The following is a 26,798-nucleotide window of genomic DNA, read 5'->3' as shown; positions in this document are numbered from 1 at the left end:
CCAATTCCATTATTCTGTGGGTTTCTAGCCATTGATAACATCAAATAATATCACTGACCAGGCGATGGACACAGTTCAGTGATATCTTCTCCATTCTGTATACAGGGAAGTAGAGCCCCATTAAACAAATGATGGTTCCCTGAGCTGCCCAATGCATCACTAGCTTTTATATGAGAGGCCTTAGTTATTTGGATCTGTAATAACTAAAATCAATTACTTTAGAAGATAGTAAGGAATACCATTTGCTTTAACCAGAACTGGCAAGCTACAAATACTACATCTATAAACTCCACAGCAACCAACACAAACCATAATTTACTAACATGGCCTAAGGCAGATGTCAAATTACTATTTCATTCAGATTTTAAATGTAGACCTATAATCCACTTTGAGTTGATTTTTGTAAAGAGTAGAAGGTATGGGTCATGGCTCATTTTTTTGCACCTGATATCTAATTGTTCCAGCACAATTTATTGAAAAGACTATACTACTTTCTCCACTAAATTGTCTTTGTACCTTCGCCAAAAATCAATTGACCATATTGCATGAATCTATTTCTGTACTCTCTGTTCTGCTCCACTGATTTACAAGCCTATCTTTCCTCTACTACCACACTGTCATGACTACTGTACTTTTCCAGTAGGTCTAGAAATCAGGTAGTATATGTCTTCAGCTTTGTTCTTTGAAAAAAAAGTTTGAATATTCTAATTCCTTTGCCTTTCCATATAAGTTTTAGGATCAATATTATTAGTCAGGTCAAATAACAAAATACTATAGGTTTAAACAACTGAGAAACAACTGAAATTTATTTTTTCATAGTTCTCAAAGCTGGACGTCTGATCAGGTGCCAGCATGGTAAGGTTTCGGTAAAGGCTCTCTTCCCAGCTTGCAGATGGCTACCTTCTTGCTGTGTCCTCACATGGGGGGTGGGGAGGGGAGAACAAGCTTCCTAGTGTCTCCTCTTATAAGGATACTAATCTTCATCATGAGGGCCCTACCCTCATGTACTCATTTAAACCTAATTACCTCCCAAAGGCCCCATCTTCAAATACCATCACATTGGGGGTAGGATTTCAACGTACACAATTTTGGGAGTGCACATTCATATATATATATATTTTTTTGGTCTTTTTGTGACCGGTAAGGGGAACGCTACCCTTGGCGTGGTGTCGCCCGCACCGCGCTCAGCCAGTGAGCGCACCGGCCAGTCCTATATAGGATCCGAACCCGCGGCAGGAGCGCGGCTGCGCTCCCAAGTGTGGCACTCTCCCGAGTGCGCCACAGGGCCGGCCCGGGAGTGCACATTCAGTCCATAGCAATCACCCTGCCAATATCTACAAAAAATCCTGCTAGGATTTTGCTGGAATTGCTCTGAATCTATAGATCAGTTTGGAGAGAACTGACATCTTAATGTTACTAAATCATAGATATACCAATCAATGAACATGGTGTATCTCTACACTGATTCAGGTCTTCTTTGATTTCTTTCATTAGTGCTTTGCGGTTTTCATCTACAAATCTTACACATATTTCATAAGATTTATACCCAAGTTTTCACATATTTCGGTGCTATTATAAATAGCAGTTTCAAAAAATTTCAATTTCCGTGCTCGCTTCGACAGCACATATACTAAAAAATTTCAATTTCCAATTGTTTATTGCTATTACATAGAAATATGACTGATTTTTGTATACTGACCTTGAATCTGCAACCATGCTAAACTTACTAGTTCTAATTTTAGTAGTTTTTTGTAGAGTCTTTAGGATTTTCCTACATAATCATGTTTGTGAATAGACAGTCTTATTTTTTCCTTTCCAATTTGCATCTGTATTGTTTTCTCTTGCCGACTGCACGGAGGACTTTCAGTATATTAAAAAGGAGTAGTGAGAATGGACATCCCCTGCCTTATTCTCAGTCTTAGGGGAAAAGCATTCCATTTTTCACCATTGTCTGTGATTTTAGCTGTAGGGTTATCAGGTTGAGAAAGTTCTTCTCTATTCCTAGTTTCCTGAGAATTTTTATGAACAAATGCTGAATTCTGTTAAAGGCTTTTTTATTAATCTACAAATGATCATAAGATTTTCTTCTTTAGCCTGTTGATATGATCAATCATATTGACTAATTTTTGAACACTGAACCAAACTTATATTTCTAGGATAAACCCTACATGGTCATAATTCTTTTCATATACTACTGGATTTGATCTGTTAGTATTTTGTCATGGATTTCTACATCTATGTTCATGAGAAATACTAACCTGTAGTTTTCTTTTCTTGTAAAGTCTTTGTCTCGATTTATTATTAGAGTAATACTGGCCTCACAGAGTCAAGAAGTATTCCCTCCTCTCTAAATTCCAAAAAAGTTTTGTAGAATTGGTTTTTCTTCTTCAAATTTTTGGTAGAATTCACCAGTGAAGCTATCTAGGCCTAGGGTTTTCTATGTTGGAAGGTTTTTAACTACAAAAGCAATTTATTTACTAGATACAAGACTATTTAGGTTACCTACTACTTAGGTTACTATTTGAGTGTAACGTGGTAAATAGTGTCTTTCAAAGAACTTTTTCATTTCATATAAGTTGTCAAATTTATGAGCACAAAGTTGTTAGCAGTACTCTTATTATCCTTTTAATGTCTGTAGAGTCTGTAGTAATGTACCCTCTTTCATTCCTGATATATTTTTTTGACTGTCCTAAATTGTTAGGTATGAATTTTACAAACATTACTTATATCAGCAGTAATGGTGGAGCTTGAGAGTAATGGACCTTCTCCAAAGCAAGAACCATCAATAGTGTGGTGGAATTTGTGGCCCTTTCCAAGGCCACAACTCTTGCAGCCTGTAGCTGTCAGCCCACACATCTAACATGCGCTTGTGGACTAATATGGTGATCCACTGGGTGTCAGGATTTCTTCCGATAGCTTTATGGAATGGACCAATGAGGATAACCTCAAAAAATCTGTTTGTGGGATCTTCACCAACCCAGTAAGAATTCAGGACTCTCAGAGCCCCATAGTAATATCCAGCTCATTCCTCAGCAACAGACTAAAGGCTTAGAGCAAACTTTAGCTGGTTAACACCATGATGGACAGTCCTGCCGTAGGTTGCACCCTTAGGAACTGGGGCTGGCAGCCACCATGGCACACACAGATCCTGTATATGACATACCCTGCTTGGCCTTTTATCCCAGTCTGCCTGCTTTATCTGGCCAGGTGGCGTGGGGAACCCTGTGGAGCTCATAGAGCTGGTGGTACTGCCAACAGTGGACCCTCAGGAGAAAATGCATTACATCAGACTACTACTTCTTCCACAGATCCTGGATGTACCTGTATGCATACATCTTGGTTTACCTGATAGTTGCCACTGGACACAAAGATCATTCCTGATATATGCATCTTCTCTTTTTTTCCCCCTTAGTCAGTCTGATTTGAGGTTTATCAATTTTATTGATATATATATATATTTTTTTTTTGGCCAAAGAATCAGTTTTTGGTTTTTTTTTTTTTGTCTTTTTTTCGTGACCGGCACTCAGCCAGTGAGTGCATCGGCCATTCCTATATAGGATCCGAACCCGCGGCGGGAGCGTCGCCGCGCTGCTAGCGCAGCACGCTACCGAGTGCGCCACGGGCTCGGCCCCAGTTTTTGGTTTCATTGATTTTATCTCATTTTTCTGTTCTCATTTTCATTAAATGTCTAGTCTTTATTATTTCCTTCCATTTGATTTGTTTTAATATGCTTCTTTTTCTAATTTCTCAAGGTGAAAGCTTAGATCATTGGAGACCTCTCTTCTTTTCTAGTATAACCTTTTTTTTTTTGGTGGGTGGACGTAATGTAAGCATTTAATGCTATAAACTTCCCTCTAAGCCCTGCTTTAGCTACATCTCACAAATTTTAATATTTTGTGTTTTCATTTTTATTCAGTTTCAAGTATTTCCTAATTTATCTTATGTATCACATCATTTATATTCAGACTTGTATAATAACCCTTCATCTATATGCAAAACGCCTTCGCTCAAATATTCACCTTCCGCTTATTCTCTAAATTGACTTAGAGAAATTGAGTTTCAGAAATATATACAGGGGCAAATAATTGGCGTAGTACTTTGGAAGCACACGTCATAAATGCATCATCCCACTGCAGTGGTTGAAAAAAACAGCAGAAGTAGGATGACTTAAGTCAGAGTTAAGGATATAAATGTTTTCTTTGGGCTGGAATTACTTGTTCTTAAAACCTGTGAGATATTTTTATAGTTTAAAAGCAGAAAAAATTATATTGGGAAAAAAGTTTCTAATTAGAGTATCACTTGGGGGGAGATGTAAAAAGCAATAACATTCATTTGGAGTATGTAAGATAATGGTTACTCCTTAAAGGTTATTCCTTAAAAGTAAAATAAAATATATGAGAAATATATCATAGAAATACCAAACTTTTACATCACGTTTCCTGATTCATAGTTTATAATCATAGGGAAGTGAACATAGGCTAAACATAAAAACCATAATCCAACAAAAAGTTTATGTAATCAATGTTCTTATTTTTTGATGAGTACCTAAGCAAAAACTAAGAGAAAAAGACATTGAGAAAGGAAGAGTGGTTTGGAAAACAAAACTTCTTGAATGTACTGTATCACATTCCACAAGTCCAAAGACAGTTCTTTACTACCCAGAATCTGAGATTTGAAATAAAAAGTAGTTTACACACATCCCCCATAGTAAATGTATATAGAAACATGAAAAAATTGAACACAAAAAAATTTAACTGTGTGAAGTAGAAGAAGATAAATCCCTGGAGTTATGGGAGCAGCTTAGAAGTGAGAGAGACAAAAGATTAAATTAATAAATTCCAAATTCAAACTCTTATTCCTATAATAATACTCTTTACTTGTTGAATCGAGTTCTTATTCTTTACTTTCCCTAAAATTCCAGTAAATGTTTCTGCATATATGTTGAATTTAATCGTAAATGTTGAGCCTCATAACCTTATTAACAACACTCAGAATGCTGCTTGCTAAGAGTCATCATGTTCCTGATACTCATTTATTAGTGAATGAGACAACCTCAATGACAAAAATGAATAACTGATGAACAAAAGCTTTGACAGGCAAGATGAAACACCCAACTTAGACTACAATTATAAATGAGGATTTCTGGCTTGCAAAACAACCCTAATAACTTACCAATAACTCCAAGGCTGGTGAGCCGAAGATATTCAAAGGGACGCGTTTTGCTGACAGTGTGCAAAAAGGGGTATAAAAAAAGTGGGATGTGTGCTGCGAGAAAAGCTGACCTGGAAGAAAAAAAAAATCACACTCAGAACCCAGAGCTGATTTCTAAGGGTATTGAACATTCAAATTTCCAGATGACTAATTCTCTAAGGCCTTTAACATTGCCAGAGTAAGGAATCCTTAGGAAAGACTGTTACTAGACATCAGTCTAGACCAATGGTTCTCAAATGGGGTGATTTTGCCCCCCAGGGCACATGAGGCAATGTCCAGAGATGTTTTGGTTGCTACAACTGAGGGTTACTGAGCACTACTGGCATCCAGCGGGCAGAGGCCAGAGATGACACTAAGCATCCTACAACTCACGGGACCATCCCTTCCAGCCCTCCTCTTCCCACCACAAAGACTTAGTCAGCCCAAAATGTCAATATGCCAAGGCTAAAAAACCTGTCTAGGCTGGAGTGTTTAAGAGAACATGATTTTCCCTGTAATCAGCACTAGTACATAAAAAACTGATTATCCAACTGCAGATTAAGAAAAAAAAGGTTGTAAAATGTTATTAAATGCCCAAGAGATTCTCCCAGATTACCTCCCTCACCTAATTTACGACTGAATAATAATATTCACAGGTGCAGTCAGATAAAATCATATAAACCAAGACAACAAAGTGGCCATTATCAGGTTTATCTGTTGCTTAAATGCACTTTTTTCGTTAGGGTATTTCAGACACAGTAAGCATACTGAAAACATTTTAATCTGCAGCTAATATGCCTCATAACTAATACAAACATCAGTCTATTACGATATATTATTTATAGTTATACCTTGTAGGAGAGCCAATACCCAAGACTTTTAACACCCAAAGCATTTTTATTAAGTGCTTAAAAAACTTTTTCTTAGTAAACTCTCTAACACTCCAAAATGTCAGCGCCAACTTAGCACTCAGATTTCATAAGGAACAAAGATAGGAGAGGATTTAATAAGATGACTATTAAGTCTCTTAGGGGCTATAAGAGCCACAAAGCAGATTCCTGAGCAGGATTCCCTTTCCTTAATTTTTCCGATACGGTAAGATGGCAAAAAATGTTTCAACCTGCATGCCAATTCCCATCTATTACAGAGGCTGATTAAAATGCTATGTTAAGAAGGATTCTGAAGTCAAATCTGGGTTCAGTGGGAAAAAGTGTGTAAATATTCACTGAAGCCATGCACTGCCATGACATGTACCTACCATAGATTTGGGAGGAAGAAGTGCTGTACGCCTGATACATAATTACCTTTCCTGTGATGCGAATACTGCTCCTTTAAAGTTCTACAAATGTGCTATTAATAGGTTAAAAAGTAAGTAAGAGTCCTGACGATACACATACATATACTCCACATTGAATGTCCCTCCTTTCATCATTCAGCAAAAGTTTAGGACCATATTTGATATCTCTTCCCATCGACTCACCCAAGGCATTTACCTGGTTTCTGGGTGTGATGCCACACACTGCAGTAATGCCAGAGCATTGCAAACTCTGTTAGACTGGTGTGCTGTCAAGGTGGGTGGGTTGATAGATGGATAAATATTTACAATTTCCTAAAAAATGGAAATTAGCACCAGATGAACAAGGAATAACTAATTATAAAATTAATTCCCATGGTACTAAAGCAAAAAGAAGAAAGAAAGAAAGAAAGAAAAACCTCTTAATTCCACATATACTGCAAGAACTGAACCATCAAAGAGGAAATAGAAATAAACAATGCCCCTATCCTTTCATTACAGACTTATTTGACTAAGACTAACTACCTAAGACATTTCTACACATGTCTCTAGGAAGATTTTTATGGAGGCAACTGTGGTCATCTATAGTTCCTCTTATTTCCCGCAACTGTTGAGGCTTTCACTTGAGGGATTCTTATTTTTTATAATCCTTCCTTTTGTCAGCATCTTGCTTTAAGTTATAGTAATGAGATCACTGGCCAGAAAGTGTTAGTAAGTCAACCACAGTGCCTCATAAAGAATTTGGATAGGCAGGAACTGCAAAAGGGGGAGATAAGAACATGGGTCTATGAATGGAATATGTACAAACAGCAGTAAAAATATGTTCTCTCTGTCAAAGTAATGATTTGCTGAATATACAATTCCATTTATTTTAACTGTAAAACGTTTACATACAAAATGTTCCTGTAACAAAGATTGGTTTCTTGGGTACATGCAATAGAGATGGAATGTGAATTTACTTAACAGATTTGAAAAGTTAATCTAATTATTAGGAATTTGGGGCGATAGTTTAAAGGATGATCATTCTACTACCTTGGTATTTTGGGATTATATCGTATCAGTTTATTTCCCACCAATGACCATTCTGGTCTGAACCAAATTTTGGTTATTTTTTCTTTAATGCACAAGTGTACCCACCTTTACTCCCACTGCTATTATATCTTTATCTTAACGTTTTCTTTCACCAGAATATACCTTGCAGTCCTTATACCTTACTTTCCACCTTCTTCCCCCTGTCATGTAGATTTATCTTGTAGAAATCCTAAAGCTGTGTTTCTCAAAGGGTAGTTCTTAGACCATCTGCATCAGAATCACCTGGGGGTGGGGAAGTGCTTGTTAAAATACACATTTTAGGGACTACCTCAGACTGACTAAATTGAGTCTCTCGGTAGGATCCAAGAATCTGCTTTTTAACAAACACCTTAAACTTTTCTAAAATAGGTCCTTATGAACGCTAATGTTTAAAGAATCCTCCTAAAGTTTTCAAAATTATTTGGGCAAAGGAAGAGAGACACACAGTGTGATGAACAGAACTGAACTGCTTGCCACTCATGGATATATACCCACCTGTAAAAGTGCTGCAATAGTACCAAATGAATGCCACAGCATGGGTGCAAGATCAGGAACAGATTCTCGCTTCTTACTTAGCTCCAGCAAAGCATTTTCCCTTGTCTCGGGACTGGACAACTCGTTGATCCACTGATAGATCTTTTCTCTATCCACTTGAGCCAGTGCAGTTGGCACAGGCTTCAGGTGAAAACAAGAAAGTAAACATGAGTTTATTAGAGTCAAACCAAGCTTATTCTGCAAGAGTGCTTTAGAGGGAATATATTTTTCATAAATACTAGCAGAGCTTTTCTGCATATACACATTTGATATAAACTAATTCAACCTCTTTGGCAGCTATCAGTGAAAACCTAAAATACACAAACCCTCAAATAATTCCAGGTTTAGGAATTTATCCTGTAGGTACACTTAGGCTATACTGAAGACATATCAGGATGTTTACTGTTGCACTGTTTTGAAAGCAGAAAACTAACAAATATCTATCAATAAGGGACTGGTTAAATATGTATTGGTACATCTTTATAATGAAATACTATGTAGTCCTTTAAAAGAGTTAGTTCTATATGTACTGATACTAAACAAAACACAACAAAAAAGGGGCACAGAACAGCATATGTAATATGCTTCCATTAATGTATACATAAATATCCTTATATATTTACATTCAACTTTTCCAGAAGGACACATAAGAAACTGTTAATAGTCGTTAACTCTAAGGTTGGGGATCTATATGAGAGACTTATTTTTCACTGTACATAATAAAACCTTCTGCATAGTTTAAACCTTTTTCTTTTTTAACCATATGCCTATAATAGTTTTTGAGAGAGAAAAAAATTTACACCCTCCCCACTTGTTACTGATTCCTCCCCAGTAATTCTGACATCCCCCTCCATAGAGCAGAAAACCTATATAATTTGGAAAACCTATCTCTCCTAATGATTCTTATATATACTCTACCTCCATCCCTTTGAGAACCATTCATTACTTACTCATGTAGGCACTACACAAACAGATTTATAGAACATGTTTTCATTACTATGCTAAAGAACCACAATATTCCCTTTAAATTCAGGCATTTCTATACTTCTCCACACTTGTCAAATAACTTTGTGACCTTGTTCAAGTTCCTTAATGATTCTTACCTGGAAAATAAGAAGGCAGACTAGAAAAATGATTACAATTGCTACAACTAAGCTCTAAACTTCTAACAAATTCATGGTGATTTCTATTCCTTATGCCCAATATTTTCTCATGTAATTCCCCCAAACTATGAGAAATAAAAGGGTAGGTAGATTAAAAAAAATAATAAAAAAAAGGTATCTACACTTGCAGATGAGATCACTAAAGCTCAGAGGAATTAACCTGCTCAATTTACCTGGGTATGAAGTTGCATATTCCAATGCTTTTTTGAACTGTATTACATAGCTTCTTATAGTACTTACAAGTTCCCACTACACCTTACTTAGTGTGATAGAATGATGACCTACCCATTGCACAGATGGAAAGACAGGAAGAAAAAGAACTGCTTTTGTTGAAGCACAGAATGAAGTATAACGTGGACTTTGAGGTGAACTCAAATTTATTCTATCCAGCCTAAATAATGGCCTTCTATAAATAGAAGCTTGATTATAAGCTTTTAGTTTGATGTTAATCGTTTATCTTGCCTGACAGAATGAACCACAACGTGTTCTGCTAAATGGACTGAAATACCATGCAGCTTAAGCCTTCTTTAAGTGCCTTACAGCAATCTGCTGAAAGCTGTTTTGTAACTCCCATCGGTGATATGCCTCAAGGAATCATAAGCTCTTAAAACAACAGATAGAAAAGAGCAGCTTTTTTTCTCTCCCTCCCAACAGCAACAGCAGTATTGTCCAAGCACTTGCCCTTTCTATGCTGCTACAGATAGGCCCTCAACTTAAAAACTATTTTTAGAAATGTATTTCCTACCAGAAGATAGGGTATGTGTTTATTCAGAGTGTTACATCACCTTAAAAGCTCAGTGGAAACATGGGCTAAAATTTAGCTTTATGTCTTCTGCCCACAATCTCTTGGACTATTTCACAATCCAGTAACTTAAAGGGGCCCCACAGATAATGCTCTAGCAATATGGTATCTTTCCTGATTAGTCAGTACCCATTCCAGTCAACTCTCCCCAAAGTCTTGTCACATAGACACCACCATCAGCAAATTCTATCACCCACACCAGATCCAGTCTGTGAATTGTATTCGGCACCCCATATCCCATCCTGCCCTAGTAGCCACACCATAGCTCCTGAACACACGTCCTATCTTCAGATATTCCCTTTCTAAAGCTGCTCTAATGCCAGAAGAGGAGATAGTGCCCCTGGCAGTTGTGCTGGCACTCTGGAAGGCCAATGCCTGGTGACTACTTGGTTCCTAAGGCCATGGCTACCTGCTGCCACCTCATAATCCAACTTATGAGACTAAATGTGGGAGCTGCAGTCTCCATGGGACTTTGGTCCTAACAGAGTTAGAACCACGTCAGGTGGGTAGTAATGTGGCCTTCGTAGGCACTAGCTTGGTGCTCTGGGTTGTGCAGCCAATCCAGCAACAGGTGGGCAGTTTGGTGCTAGGATATATCTGGGGTAGGGATCCTTCTCATCATCCCTGTTGAATTTCATCCCAAATTTAATAGCAGCAGTCAGGTAAGCCAACTGAATACCCAACAGTAATGGGATAAATACAATTATTTTAAAAATAAAAATAGGAGCTAACACATGTAGTGCTTACTGTTAGCACTGTCCTAAATCATCACCCTCATTTTATAGATCAGAAAACTGATGCAGAGAAGTTATTTAAAACTTAAATGGCAAGCCACGAATTGAACCCAGGCAGTCTGGCAACAGAGCCCATACTCTCAACTGCTTTGCTAATGCTGCTTCTCATCTGCCTGAAAGATTAGATTGGATCTAAAGATGACTTTTTTTTTGCAAGCCCCACCCTCTCCTAAAGATGACTTTCTAATAAAAATATTCCTTTGAGCTAGACAATAGAGATAGTCAATGCATAAAAATCTCAGACAAAAATTAAAATGTTATTACTATTAGTTCAACAGAATCTAAAAGAACACTTGGTACCATGAATAATATTGTTAATGTTAAGAAAAATTCTCTACTTATTGAGATAAAAAAGCACTTAATAAGCATCACTTTAATGGGAAAGTCAGTAAAATAGTCTGACATATTTCCCTGTGTCAAGACAAGGGCATAATTTAGCTAGTGAGAGCCACGGACACACACACACACACACACACACACACACATATGCACAAACATCAACAAGCAATTTTATAACATACACATAGGAATTTAGTTAAGGGAAAATTGCTTTACATTTTGAGTTGTACTGACTTATACATTAATTTATATTACCAGATAATTGGTAAAATATTTTGGACATCATCCCTAAATAAAACACCAAAGCATAAATCTAGTATCTCAGTAGACCTTGACAGTAATAAAAAGTCAAAGTGTGTCTTATTCTCCTTCTGAACCCCAAGAGTTATTTAGGCACACCTTTCACAAAAACAGAAGAATCTGAAAACTGATGTCTTCCTAAAAGGGTGGGAAGTGAAAGGGGGAGGGTGAGCAAGGGAAGACAGGGAACTGTGTTGAACTTAAAAAAAAAACAAAAAAACACAGTTTCATTTAATAATCACAAAGTGGTTATTACCCTCATTTCAACTGATGAAGCTATGGGTAGACAAAAGTTGGCAGATTTCATCCTCATCCCACTCTCTACTTCTAAAGTTTCCTAGTTCAGATGCTACAACTTTTTAAAGTTTTAATTTACTAATACATTTCTGAGGTTGTGGCTGATATGGAACTCAATTTAGTAGCACACACTGCCCAATGGCACATAATCAGATTTACCTATGACTTCCCTTCTGGAGATTACATAACTTAAAAACGTTAACAATAATAGCAGGATACTAACCACAAGAATGGAGGTTAACATTTTTTGAGGCCCAGACCCTTTAAGAATCAAATGAAAACAATGGATCTTTTCCTCAGAAAAATATACAATTGCAAAACCACAAAAATCTACACTTAATTTTAGGGAACTCTAGACTCCCTGCAATGCAATGGACTCAGGATTAAGAATCTGTTTCTCAAATTTAAAGAATAGGAAAGACCTCAATTTACAAGTAAATGCATAAGTACATAAATGGAATGCACCCTGGACTGGGAGCTTGAAGTGGCTTCAAAATCCAGTTTTTCCATTTCAAGAATTGTGTGACCTAGTATGAGTCATTTAATCTTCCAAGCCTCAATTTTATTATTATTAAAGTGAGGGAACTATGTTAAATAATTACCAATCTCGGTCAGCTCCAAAAACCTTAATTACTTTATTTAGTTCTTACTGTGAGAGACTAAAAGGTTCTTCTAAAAAAAATTCTATTGAGGTGTAATTTGCATACAAAAGTGCACCCATTTTAAGTCTACATTTTAATGAATTTCAACAAATGTGTACACTTCCATTATCCCTGCAAAAGTTTTTTTTTTTTTTATAAAAAGATGACTGGTAAGGGGATCTTAACCCTTAACTTGGTGTTGTCAGCACCATGCTCTTCCAAGTGAGCTAACTGGCCATCCCTATATAGGGATCCGAACCCACAGCCTTGGTGTTATCAACACCACACTCTCCCAAGCGAGCCACAGCCGGCCCTCCCGCAAAAGTTCTTTAATGACACTTTCAGTAAACACCACACCCAGTCCCAGGCAACCATGGATGTTTTTTGCTGCTATCGATTAGGTCTGCCTTTTCTAGAAATTAATAGATGGTAACATTTATTAAGCATACTATGTGTCAGGCACTTTGGATTACCTCACCTTATTCTCAAAATTCTAAGAGGAAACAGGTTAATGGGGTCTAATATGCTCAAGGTAACAGCAAGTGTATGTCAGAATTAGATGTAAACTCTAGTCTACTTCTCTATAGAATTGAGTCCTACTTGGTCTACAGGATTGAAATCACAAATATTCCTCCAACTTGAAGAAATTATTTTTTAAGAATTCAACAGAACTTAAGTTTAATATTGTGTTAAGCCATAGCTCATTAACAAAATTGATCTAGATAAACAGTGAATTCAATTACATACTCAGACACATAAAACCATTTATAAGAAGTCTGATTTAGATTATTACCTATCATCCTCCACACTTAACTTCCAAGATTAGAAAAGGGGTCTATCATACATTACCGTATATTATTAATTACAACCTGCTAAAGCCAACAGTCCTTTCCTTTTAACAGATGTGTTAAAAAAATCAATGCTTATATTATCAAACTTTGGGAGGGAACTGTTCCCTCCTTTTCTGTTTAATGGTTTGTAAATGGAAAATGTATTTCAAAGTAACACTTTTTTTCTTTCAACAAAGCTCAGCACAGGCAAAACATTTATCAAAGTGAGTCACCAAACTCCAAGTGTCACAAACACAGGGTACTGACAGTTGGCCTTCTACCTCTGAAAGATCTTAACACTTGAAAAGTAAAAAGATATTTAGGAGTTATTCTATATAAAACACACTCACATTTATCCCTAAATAAAAAGAAAATTATTTCTCTCTCCCTTTGACTAAATTAAAAAATTGATGTAGATGGTTTTCTTAAACAGAAAATAGCCGAATTATCAATATAACTTTATGTGCAAGGGTTAAAATATGTTTGTTTTCTTACCAATGAATATGTGACAGTGAATAAAGATATGAATGGGATTAGACTGAAACAAATTATTTTTCCAAGTCTGGAGGTGGCTCAACACATGGCTTTGAGTGTCAACATAATGATATTTCAAGAAAATGCACTTTCTAAATAGTGCTGAAAGTATTAAGTTAGCTTAATTCCTCACATAACTTTGTAAAATAAGAGTCAGAAGAATGTTTTTTGTTTTTTTCAAAATAATTTCTTAAAAATGGAGATGAACAAGCAAAGAGAAGTTAGGCAATTTGTTTAAAGTTTCAACAGGAGACTCAAGCGGAGACAGTCAATTACATCCTTTAGAGTGTGCAGTGTTCCTTTTACTTGCCAAAGAGGAGGGCACTTGTAAAGACATCACAGCTTCAACAAAAAGATATGAAATGATTAATGATGTTGCTGCTTAGGTGGAGAGTGAGAAAGACTGCTGGAATTACCAGTGGAAATCAGTGGGGAAATAAAAAAAAAAAAAAAGCCTAATTCATCTCCTAAAGGCTTACCTTTGGCTGTTTCATTAGCATAACATCCACTACAAAAGGCCTATGGCATGTGAAGATTTGCAGTTTTATTAATCTGAAGCAACCTCCATGGTCCATAACAAAATGATATGATACTTTATCGAGGCAGGAATTAGAGTCCCAAGGATGAAGTCTGGGAGCAAGTCATTTAACCAGTGAGTGAACCTAGACAACCACTGAGCACTTTGTTTTTCTTATTTAACCTTAAGAATAATCCTGTGTGGTTTTGCCATCCCTATTTAATAGAGGACAGAAAAAAGAAAATTATATTCTATGGTGGCAGTAATGAAGAGGTTAGAATGTATTCTGTAAAACATGACAAGAGCCTACTGTACTATACATTTTCAGCATAATAATAAAATACTACTCAAGTTGAAATATAAGATACTTCCCAAACTGTCTCAATTTCTCCCTCTAGTGAATAACATCTTGCATTTGCATGTATCACATTCTTCTTGATAGTACTTTCTATCTCTCTAGGTGAAGTGATGATTTGCCTACTATTTTAAAAAAGAGATATATAAAGGTACACACATAAATACAAATTTTCGTTATTAGGCAAAAAGTAAGCATCTTCTGAAGAGGCTTAGATCATTGTGGGCACTGTTGCATGTATTATTAACTCTTCCTCTCAATTTCTAGTAAATGACACACATCATTACTGTCCTTTTACCCAGATCATAATAATATTGGGCCAGCCCGTGGCTCACTTGGGAGAGTGTGGTGCTGATAACACCAAGGCCACGGGTTCGGATCCCTATATAAGGATGGCCGGTTGGCTCACTTGGGAGAGTGTGGTGCTGACAGCACCAAGTTGAGGGTTAAGATCCCCTTACCGGTCATCTTTGAAAAAAAAAAAAAAATAATAATAATAATACAAGCAATTTGATCTAATGGAAGGCATGAAGGATTGAGAAAGAGGTATTTCAACTTTCTATGTTTTAGTCTCTTTCCTCACTAATCAAATATTCTAATGAGCAGCCCAAATAAACTTGCCAGAGCTGCTGTGTGGCCCAAATGACATAACAAATAAAAGTTCATCTAAAAGTACAAATTTTTAAGTTAATGAAAGGCATTGTAAACTTAATAGAAGAAACGTGTACTTAGTACTTATCATAAGTAATGTACCAGAGTTTCAATGGCTTTTCAAAAAGATGCATTAGGGAGCAACTGAAAATAAAAGCAATTGAATAGATACAGAATCTGGGGAAGCACAGGGAAAAGAGTGGGTTGGTATAAATGGTACAGTACAAATATTGAGAAGACACAATCAGATTTTAAGAGATGGACGAGCCAACCTTAGAAAAATTTCCCTTGTTTAACCTGCCTCTTCCCTACCAGCAGCAACCTCATCTTCCAACTTGCTTCTTCCCAAATTACATGTATAATTTAGGAGAAGAAAACAAAAAAAACTAGGGAAATTGCAGTCATAATTGCAATATAATTAAGAGATATAAAAGATACCTCTCCACTTTGAATAATTACGAACACTTAGAAACATGGTGACAAGGGGCAGAGATACCACCAGCCCTGGAAATAACAAGATCATAGAGATCAAGTCTCAAAAAACAATGTTTTTTTCAGCTTAGTGACACTTGGCTCAATTTTTCACTTTTTATATTTAAAGTCAAGATAATTTTGGGTGCTCTATTTAGTAATCACGTCATTTTAGCTGATAATGCACCTGAGTACATTACCCTCCTTAAATCACTTCCTTCTGGTGAAACAGAAAAAGTGGAATTGGCCTTAAGGAGAGTAGGCTCAAATAAAAAGACCCATTTTTCCCATGATGGCTATGTGCTCTCACTGTTCACCTCCCTCATCTATATTCTTTCATTTAGCAAAGCATTTGAGTCCTTATCTTGTACGATGAACGGTCCTGGCACCCACACGATCCGTGTCTGCCCTCAAGTCGGAGACTGACAACAAAAAAATAAATGAATCTAATAATTACACACTGGGATCAGTGCTGTAAAGGGTACTCTAACAGAGAAAAATTAGGGTTTACAGAACTACTTTGAGTAGGGTGATCAGTCAGGGAAGGCCACTGAGGCAGATTTTAGGCAGAGACCTGAGGGAAGTTGAGCCAGTTCTGTACACATGGGTATGGGGTGTGTGTGTGTGTGTAAGAAGAGCATTCTTGTGTAAGTGGAGAGGGATAAGAAGGGCATTCCAGGCATACAGACCAGAAAGCGCACCTTGGAAGGGAAAGTGCATGTAGAAGGGTTAGAAAGGAGGCCAGTGTATCTGGAGCTTAACGGGCAAGTGACTTATAGGTCGCTGTAAATGTAGGTAAGGACCACATCATACAGGGCCTTGTAGGTCATGACAGAGAGTCCAGACTTTACCTAAATGCAATGGGAAGCTATAGGATTACTTCAGACAGGTGAATTACACGATCTCTTTTTCTTATTAAAATATCACGCTGGTAAAAGGAGACATGCGAGAAGGGTTTTTAACGCTGAGAACCGTAAGTCAGATGCAATATTTATGCCTCAGGTTTTCCATATATAAAGCAAGTGGTTTGAACTAGAAGCCATTTCCTTCCTGCTGCTATGTGCCTAGGGGGTAAGTTCCGAGAGCACGGGACACGTCAGACTGGCCACGGAATTCCCCTCATCCACGCCGGCACCCAGCACACAACTGGCGCCCTGAAACTGCTGGTCAGCGCAATGAATCAATGAATGGCCTGCCATGGCCGCGAAAGAGGCGCTACCGGCGCGGGACCAGGCCCCGGCTCAAGAAAAAGAACGAGATGTGGCGCGCGGGAGGCCGCGAGAGGCGTCCGGCAAGGAAAGTGGGGGCCGGCTCCACCACAGCCAAGGCGCGGCAAGGACCCGGGCGGAAGGAGCAGGACTTGGACCAGTCACAGGGAGCTAGGAGAGCAGGCCGAAACGCTGGCCAAGGAGGGATTCCGGGTCCGTGTCGGGTGGCCCAGTCACTCACCGCAGCCGTCGCCAGGCTGTGCATGTTGGGAGGGGCCGCCGCTCTCCTTCCTCCGCCGGACGCACCAGACTCGCGTCCCCGTTTCAGCGCCTCTGCCGCCGAAGACGATGAGCCTCCGAAGCCGCCATCCGCCTCCGGCTCGCTCCGCCCCCTTCGCAGCACTCTGACCTCTCACCCCGACCCCGCCCACACAACCTCTTCCCTTCTCCTGGCCTTCGTCCTGGTTAACACTCCCGGAGTATGTCTTTTGCCCCTTAAGATTCAGGACCGAAAGGACTTCCAGGATCTACTAGTCCCCATCTCTCCGACATCTAACAGGTATACCCAGAGAGGGGCGTGAACTTTGGCCCTCCTCCGGAGACCAGTGAAGGGCGGGAAAAGCTGGGCAGTCCCGAGAAGACAAGTATCGCGCATGCCCGACTGTGATGAGTAGGAGGGAAACGGTGGGAGGTCGAAATTGGGTGAAGAGGAAAGTGCGCATGCGTACTATAGTCACGGCAGGGGCGTGGCTGCCTGGGTTAGGCCTCGCTTGGTGCTGGGCGGGGCGAGGGCGTAGAGGGGGTGGAGTTAGCGTGTTGCGCGCACTCGCCTGGGCTGGTCGTGTCGAGTGTGCGTCCGTGCGTGCGTGTTTGCGTGTGGTCGCAGTTCCCGCCATCAGCCGCTCTCCCTGACTTGGGGGAGCGAGCGACCTCAGTCCCTTGAGTTCGGTGTCCCTTCCTTCTCTACACCCAGCTTCTCGCCCTCCGCGCTGACTCTGTGCTTCCGGCAGGCCTGTCCGGGGACTCCAGGCACTCAGGCACAGGTAAGGCGGGCCCAGGTAGCTTCTCAATTGAGCCGTTTCCTCTAGCTACACTCCCTCCTGTGCGGTCCGCCCACTCGGCGTTCACTCCTCGGGAGTTCGCCCCGCTGCTGCTCAGCAGGTCCTCAGCCCTTCGACGCTCCCCCAGCCTCATAGGTACTCCACTTGGGTTCAGCCCCCCAACCCCCGGCTTTCCCTCTCCTTTAACTTGGTGTTTACTGTTACTTGCTCCCTCCGCAGCCCGAACCTGGCCCCTTTTCTCTGGGGCTGTCGTCGTCCACCGCTTGCCCCTTAACAAGGCCTGCTGTCTCTTCAGGTGACTTCCGTTGACTTACATTCATCAGGCCTTGGACGTGACAGTCATTCTCTTGACCATTCTTCACTTTCTTCTTCCTTCTAACCCTCAGTAAAAGGCATGAATTGTATTCTTGTCGTGCATTTGGTTGCTCCCCATCTCTAGCCATCAGATCAGGTTGTCAGGTTAACTTATTTTAATCATGATCCATGAAAGGAAATAATTGTAAGGTCCTCTGTTCCGGAGACGTGGTGTTTTGGTAAACCTCTCACAATTTTAGCTCTGTGTAAATGCCTTTTTTGGGGTGGCTAACTGGAAGAGATACCGAAGAGTCAGTCGAGTAGGCAGTTGGATATACTAGGTTGGAGAACAGAGGAATTAAAAGACAATACAAATCTTTCCGTGAAGTTTTTGAAGTACCCTCGTAGTTATAGGTATGTATATCATCAGCCATGTTGATAATAGTTGGAGCTATGAATGTGGATGAAATTGTCTAAAAGAGAGTATAGTGCTAGAAAAGAAGGGGACCTATGATGGAGCATTGAGAGATACTTGTTTAATAACTGGATAGTGGAGATTGAGTCTTGCAAGAGATGAAAGAAGTCATCAAGTGTTTCATTCTGCTAAAAGGTAAAATTGAAAGAGGACTGAAAGACCCAGTGACATAAAAGTAATCAGTTGTCTTAGAGATGTTTGATGAACTGAAATGAATATTTGGGTTCAGTCCTAGGTTTTCTTCTTTTATTCTTCTATTCCTCCCGAAGTTTTAAATCTCATCTATATATAGTACTGATGACTTAAGAATTTTTATTTCCAGCCTATTCCCTTTGTTTTCAGCTCCATATCTAAATAGCTAGCAGTCTGCTTGACATCTCAGCTTGATATTTTTTCTTAGAAATTTCAGATGTAACATGTCTAAAACCAAAGTCTTGATCTTTCTCTTCAGACCCAAAGTCTTTCTCCTCCAGTGTCCCATTTCATTAGATAGCATATCCATTTGTCCGGTTATACAGGCTAGAAACTTGAAAGGCATTCTTGATTTGTCCCTTATCCCATGTATCCATATCCTAAGTTCTATCTGCTACTTCCAATATATGTCTTGAATCTATTTCTGTACATCCTCACTATCAGTTTTCTAGTTCAAGCCACAGTCCTTTTTCACCTGGACTGATCTCTCTGGCTCCTAGTATTCTCATCTGTAAAATGGGAGTAATAAGAGTTTTCACCCTATTGGATTGTTACGAGAATTAAATGAGATGACCGTGATAAGCACAGGGCATGCAGTAAATGACCAGTAAGCAATTATTATTGTAATTGTTATTATAAGCTGAACAACTTCAATACTGACTTTCATTTCTCAATAATTTGTTGAATGAATAAGTAAACTGGAACTTGCTGTAGGAATTGTGCCTTTTGGTTTTTTTTTTTTTCCCTAAAGATGACTGGTAAGGGGATCTTAGCCTTTGACTTGGTGTTGTCAGTACCACACTCTCCCAAGTGAGCCATGGGCCTGCCCTTCATCGTGCTTTTTGGAAGCACCAGCTTACTGATATTCTTGTCATCTCATGACAAACACTTTTCATTCTGCAGACAAATTAAAGAACACATAAGAGAAAAACAAAGAGTTTTCCAGCTTTGGATACTTTTACCCATTTTATGTAATAAAACCAAATATATCTGGTTGCCTTGTTTTCTTCCATTCTTGCTCCTTTCTGCTCACCTCCCCAAACCCAAACAAACCACATCACTTCTCCATTCAGCAGTAACATATCATTTCTTTGTTTAAAACTCTTCAGTGAATTTCCCATTGTTAAGTGCTTATTACATTTAGGATAAAATTAAAAATCCTTACTGGGATCCACAATACTCTATAACCTGGTTTTTTGCCTGCTTCAGTAGCTTCATCTTCTACCATCCTCATCTCCCTCACTAAACTCCAGCCACACTGCTTTTAATTTCCTTAGTTATGCCAAGTTATTTTCCAAATGAGGCTTTTGCACATGGTGTTCTATTTGCCTGGATTGTTCCAGCACCACCACCCCACAATCAATTCATTCTTCAATTTTCAACTTAAGTGGTACTTTCTCGTGGAAGCTTCTCTTGGTGTTCTCTACTCTCTGTCCCTAAGTCTTCAATCTTAAGTTTCATCATGCTCTGTGTTTTACTTTATATCATTTTTCAGAACTTGTGATTATGTATTTACTGATTACTTAAAGTATGTCTCCTGTAAGCTAGTGACTTTCATTTCTCAATAATTTGTTGGATGAATAAGTAAACTGGAACTTGCTGTAGGAATCATTGTGCCTTTTGGAAGCACCAGCTTACTGATATTCTTGTCATCTCATGACAAACACTTTTCATTCTGCAGACAAATTGAAGGACACATAAGAGAAAAACAAAGTTTTCCAGCTGGATACTTTTACCCATTTTATATCATAAAACCCAAGATTTTAGACTCTTCGAATTGGAGATAAGTTTTATGTAGGTCAACTTTCCTCTTTACTTTCAGTCACAACACTAATTTTATCTCCTTTGTACATTTGTTTTATGGATCTTTTTTTAAGGAAAGAGCCGTTAAAAGTCACAGTAGTGGTTTTTATATTTGAACAGAAGATTAAACTATGAGACCAATGAAAGTTTTCTATAAATAGATAAAGAAGAATTCCATATTTAAGTCAGTTGTTGGTGGATGAGGAAGGAAATATTACAATTTAATAATTTTAAAGTGTGTAAAATAGGATTTGCATTGGAAAATAGGAAATAAAAAAATAGGGAGTGTGTGAATGCCAAACACAGACATTCGAATTTGTTCTCTAGGTAGTGATAAGCTATTAAAAATGTATGGGAGAGAAGTAGCATCAATAGTAAGTATTTAGCACTTACTAAGTGCTTGTTATTTTGTTGGAGTACACAAGTTCTTCATCTGTGCATTATGCCCCTTCCTCCTTTCACTCTGCTTTAGGGAGAAAGTTAAGACAACTAGTATGTACTTTAGTTGGTAAGAGGTAGAAAGAGTAGTTTTTTAGAAAGGTTATTGTAGTGTAAAGGATTTGTTGGTGGAAAATTGTTGAGCAAATGGAGACTGGAAAGTGATTGACACAATTCATCGATAAGGATGAACAGTGGTAGTTGAAAACGTGGGCTCAGGTATTAGGCATAGCTTTATCTCTTATCGAATGCATGCATGAATTACTTAATTTTTGTAAGCCTCAGTTCCTCATCTGTAAGACAGAGATAATAATAATCCCTACCCCTTAGGATTATTGTGAAAATTAAATGAAATAATGCCTTTATGGCACTTAGCACTGTGCTTAGTAAATGTTGCATAATAAATATTGGGTGACGATGGCAAAGGGATGAGTTTCTGAATCAGTAATAGTAACTATGAAAAGACTGGGTTTGGGATAGACTAGAAAGAGGTTAAAGCTAAGATTTCTTGCCTGAATGACGGGGCAAGGACAAAAGTTGGGATGTCTAGAAGCCTCTTAATGAGGTCATGGGCTGTATCATCTTCACATTTGTATCCCTACCACAGTGCCTTCAAACTGGGATATCTCAGTAGATAATTTTTTACTAAATGAACAAATGAGTTTAAAGTTGATGTTACATAGGCAGTCAGATGTTGGGGTAGAACTTCAGGGCTAGTTCAGGCTTAGAGAGACCTGAATTTGAGAAGCAAACCCATGAAGTTAGTTTTGAAAGAAAAGTGAAAGCACCAAGTTAACCCACCTTTTGAAATTTGTATAGACATATCATGGAAGCTGTGCTTTAAGACCTAAGACATTATGTAATAATGTTTATAAAGTCAACAAAGGATATACTCTTTTTTTACTGACTCCTTAGTTTCAAAATGTAGCAGAAATAAACAGGACACAAGTTGATCAAGATGCAGGCTCCTCCCATATTCCCTCATTTTGCACAGTAGATATATTCTTAAAGTTCTGTTGATCATGCGTGTGTTTATGCGTGTTGTTTATCATGTTTTAAATATTTTCAGTAATGTAATTTGTGGTTTTTAAATAAGCAAGGGGTTAATCTTCGTTGTATAAATGATCACTTTTTTTTTTTTAAGTTTTAATTTTGTATATTGGATTCTTTTAAAAAGGCACACTTATATTTTCTTTAGCTGAGGTGATGGCTCCTGGAGAACTGGCATAGCTGCAGAATATGAGTAGTTTCCCAAGAGGAGTGCATTGCCTTTGGCACAAGGATCAGAATAAAGGTGAATTGTTTTTACATAGGGTTTTTCAGTAAGAGTCACTGAAAAGTAAGTAATGTTTTTTGTTTTAGGTATGTTTTGTTTTAGAGCGTGCAATTATCAAGAATTGACAATTTTCTGTATTTATTTTTTAGTAATAGTTTATGCTTTAGTGTGCTTTCTCTATTGCAGAATGCCCTCTGGTTCAGGATGTTTTCAAAGTAGTACCTAAAATGTGAGCATTTAAATGAATGTACAGGGTAAAGAAACATTTTTGCCAGTATTATTGAATGAACTTTCATAGAATGCTCAAAGTGGAACAGTAATTTTGATAATTGTGAAGAAATTTAGGGAAAGGGGAATCTCTTTGGACATGCTTGAAGAATAATTTACTTTAATTATCTTTTGTCTTCCTAGGATTGCTTTGATAATATAATTAGCATTACAAAGTTCAAGGAAAACTTGTCTTTGTCTTAGGTTCATAGAAAGTTTAACTGTTACTGGATCATGCTTTATACTGAAAAGAAACAGTTTTTTTCTCTTAACCAAGTAGGGCAAACCTTGATAATATGATGAGCATACAAAAGTAGATCTCATTAATTGATTTAGTGTAAAACCACATAATGGACTAAATTGAGGCATTAATAAAAAGGTTTATTATATTAGTTCCACCAATTTTATGTCCTGCATCTTTTAGTTTTTTTTTTTTTCTTAGAAGAGGCTGCTAGTAGAAATGGGTAAGAAAATGTTCAGTATCTTAAGTAAGATTTTATACAGTTAACCAAAACTGAATCAAAGGGTTTGAGAGGCATAGAGAAGTAGATAGAAAAAGTAACCAATAACATTTTTTATTTCTTATATACTTTAATGAACTTTGAAATCTTCATCTCTAAAGTTTATTAAGTAATGTCCCTTTTTTTTTTTTTTTGGCGACTCTCCTGTACAGTGATAGACCTTGTTATCAGCACCATGCTCTAAACCAACTGAGCAAACTGGCCAGTCTCCTGTCATTTTTTAGTAATAAGTTTTTGCTATGTTTTGTTGTTAAGGTTAATGACTGTTACTTACTTTTGGTCTGTAAGGTAAACACTAAGATAATGGAGTTTTGTATTCCCTTTTATTTTGGCACCCTGACCGATAATAACATGTAAGGAATTTGACAAGAGGTACGACTCTTAATACTGGATTTTCTTCATTGAGCAATGAATCCCAGTTTGGGCAAGCTTACTAATTTTTTTAATAATGTATTCTGTAACTGCATATTAATTCTATTCTTCATAAATGATTCTTCTTCCATTGACTTCTTAACAAGATATGAGGACAGCTTTTTATTTAGTGGAGTTCAGATGCACGTAGAAAAATCTTAGATGTATTCAACGTGTAAGTTACATGTATGTCATATAGTGTATAGCAATACTTTTGTAAGGTACATGGTGATATTTAAAATGGATTTAGGATACCAGTATCTGCTGTCGTATATTTTAACAGCAAATTGAATAAAATTAATGTTGTTTATTTGCTCATTATTCTTGAACAGTTTGTTTCTGTTTCTTGTCTGTTAGACACTGACCTAGCGGGGTACAGAGATTGAAGAACAAATTCCCTGTCTTTATATGGCAAAGTCTAGATAAAGACAAAGAAGTAAACAGACAGTTTATAATACAGTGTGATGAATACTACAGGTTAAGTAAGCACAGAGTACAACATGAAGATAAAGAAGGATTTAAACAGTCTCAGTATGGATATGGAGGAGAAACAAGTGAAAAGTAGTTATGAAAATCTTCTTAAAGAGGCCTTGAGCCTTGATTTTAGAGCCAGGAGAAGAAATTAAGGAGGGTTTTGGATGGGTAGAGTACATAAAAATCCTGTAGACCTGACCACAGTAAGAACTCTGTAGACATAACTGCAGTGTGTGTAAAAGTATAGTAGCATGAGAACATATGGCTTTGCGGGGAGTTATAAGTAGTTCAGATGGCTGGATTTGGGGAGCTTATTGGGAATAGAGAAGTAAGCATGGCCTGGATTATGAAGAGCCTTTATATCTTTTTTATGAATTTAGATTTTATTGTGAGGACAGTGGGGAGCCATTGAATGATATTAAGAAGGAGAGTGATAGATGTGATCTGCAGTTCATTATAATGCTATCTGAAAGGTGTGTGGAAGTAGAATTGATGGGACTTTCCTCTGACCTTCCACCTCTAATTTAGTACCAGGAATCATCAAGGAAGAAGTCAAAGGCAACTCAAATTTCTGACATGGGAAACGGGTAGGAGAGGAACCATGTATTCTTTGCAGTGCTGAGAGGCTGAGTGGAAAAAATCTTAAACAATGAAGCCACAAATTATTAATTGCAAAAAAAAAAAAATGTATTACAGGGGCCGGCCCGTGGCTCACTCGGGAGAGTGCGGTGCTGATGGCACCAGGGCCGCAGGTTCGGATCCCATATAGGGATGGCCAGTTGCTCGCTGGGTGAGCGTGGTGCTGACAACACCAGGTCAAGGGTTGAGATCCCCTTACTGGTCATCTTTAAAAAAAAAAAAAAAAAAAGAATGTATTACAAATACACATTGCTGGCCCAAATTTTATAGAGTTGCTAGTTTGAGCAAAATGTCATGTCTATAAACAATAATGGACTTTATTACTTTGATGGATTCATACAACCAGCAAATTATATTAATATCTAAATATGGCCACAGTAGGCACTCAAAAAAATGTGATATGAGTGAATAATAATTAAAAGACTTACAATGCATAACACCTTTTAACTCTTCAAAGTGTTTTTATATCTCTTCTTTTATCCCCAGTTATTTGCTGTACAGTAACTAAACGCCTCACACTAGGTGCCCCAGGCTGTATCCTGCCTGCAGGTGGGTTTTGTTTGATTTATAGCTTTAAAAAATAAATTTGAATTCATTGCCCACAATTTAAAATGACTGTTTTGTATAAAAGTTTGGATGTCTTCATTTTCTTGAAAAATCAGATGGTCTGGCAATGCTAGGTTTACTATTTCTACATGGTAATAATTGGCTAGATTGGGTGGCAGTTGTTCATATTTTGCCCACCTAAGTCATTTCTGCCACCTGCCTGGCCCCTATAGGCAGTTGAGTTAGTGACCTCTGTTAACATTTTTTTTATTTTGAGGTCTTCGAAGAAAGAGGTATTATAGATAAGGAATAAACTCAAAATGGACACTAATTTCATTAATATTAATAGCTGCTGTCTGCTGAGTGCCTAATATGTGTTATCTCATTTCATTCTGCAACACTACAGCATTTGCTATTCCTGTTTTATGGTTGAGAAAACTAATGGCTAGAGAAGGTAAGTTACAAATTAGTAAGTGACAGAGCTGGCTCCTGATTTCTAGATCTAGTATCTTTTTTCCTTTTATACTACCTTTTCTAGTTAAGCTGTTTAGGCAGAGGCAATGTTTAATGATTTTTTATTAAATTATAAGTAAGAACCCATTTAGAGGCAATGTTTTTAGAGGTTTGAAAATAGTATAAATAAAATTTAGTATAGCAATTTTAGATCGCATATTTATGTATATAACACACACAGTATTTGATAACATTCTCTGCTATTACTGTAATTGTATTTACTTGCTGACTTTGGCAAAGCTAGTTTAAAAAGCCTTAGAAATCCCATCATTGTTGCAGGTCATTTTTAAGTATTAAAAGTTCATTTAGGAAACCTGGGTATTTTCAAAGATAAAATTGGTAAAGATTCCTTCTGGGAGTGATAATGTTAAATATAAATGGTGGGTGGTTCTTTAGAAGAGAGGGTCTTTTTTGTTTATTTGTTTTCCCTAAAGATTAAATGATTTTCTCAAATACTGTAATTCTAGAGGTTGTACTAATTTGTTTATTCTTTAAAAAATAATATTTTCTTTTTTTGGCCGCTGTCTGGTATGGGGATCCAAACCCTTGACCTTGGTGTCCTAACACCATGCTCTAACCAACTGAGCTAACCAGCCAGCCCTTAAAATTTTTATTCATTTAAATGTCTTCTTTACATATGGATGTGCTTAGGCTGTCAACTTTTAGAAGGAATTGTTTGGTGATAAACTTTGATGTTTTGGGAGGAATTCCATTCTAAGAAATGGAGTCAGATGTCTGAAATTTTTTTTCAACTTATATTTGAAATTCAAGACTCATTAGCATTAGCATTCATGAAGGAAAAAAACAATCAACACCTTAATAGTGAAGACAATCACACTGAGAATGGAATCTTATTTCCAATTGGCATGTCTTTAAGTGGCAACAATACGGTTAGAA

The 26,798-nt window shown here is 37.7% G+C and overlaps 2 protein-coding genes and 1 pseudogene across 6 annotated transcripts in view; 1 reads left to right on the top strand and 2 right to left on the bottom strand.

Moving 5' to 3' along the window:
* The window catches only part of CNOT9 (CCR4-NOT transcription complex subunit 9), a 28,991-nt gene extending 11,566 nt beyond the window's left edge, over positions 1 to 17,425 (bottom strand). For 2 of the 3 annotated variants that reach the window (XM_063099864.1, XM_063099874.1), the window contains exons 1-4: positions 17,233 to 17,366; positions 8,051 to 8,230; positions 6,684 to 6,799; positions 5,173 to 5,282 (exon numbers count right to left, since the gene is read on the bottom strand). In XM_063099864.1, coding sequence (XP_062955934.1) covers positions 5,173 to 5,282; positions 6,684 to 6,799; positions 8,051 to 8,230; positions 17,233 to 17,256 — 430 coding nt within the window. In that variant the 5' untranslated portion in view covers positions 17,257 to 17,366. Of the gene's footprint in view, positions 1 to 5,172; positions 5,283 to 6,683; positions 6,800 to 8,050; positions 8,231 to 17,232 lie in introns of all 3 variants that reach the window. The other variant, XM_063099884.1, reaches the window with a different exon arrangement.
* LOC134389454 (large ribosomal subunit protein eL15-like) lies at positions 2,729 to 3,335 on the bottom strand (annotated as a pseudogene).
* A 7,916-nt stretch (positions 17,426 to 25,341) lies between the features above and the next one.
* The window catches only part of USP37 (ubiquitin specific peptidase 37), a 112,160-nt gene continuing 110,703 nt past the window's right edge, over positions 25,342 to 26,798 (top strand). For all 3 annotated transcript variants that reach the window (XM_063104220.1, XM_063104225.1, XM_063104214.1), the window contains exon 1: positions 25,342 to 25,391. The gene's annotated coding sequence lies outside the window, so the exon portion shown is untranslated. The remainder of the gene's footprint in view (positions 25,392 to 26,798) is intronic.

This window comes from Cynocephalus volans, chromosome 1 (assembly GCF_027409185.1).
Source record: "Cynocephalus volans isolate mCynVol1 chromosome 1, mCynVol1.pri, whole genome shotgun sequence".
Classification (NCBI taxonomy): domain Eukaryota; kingdom Metazoa; phylum Chordata; class Mammalia; order Dermoptera; family Cynocephalidae; genus Cynocephalus; species Cynocephalus volans.
Note: the sequence above shows the minus strand (reverse complement) of the source record. Positions and strands in the feature narration are given on the sequence as shown.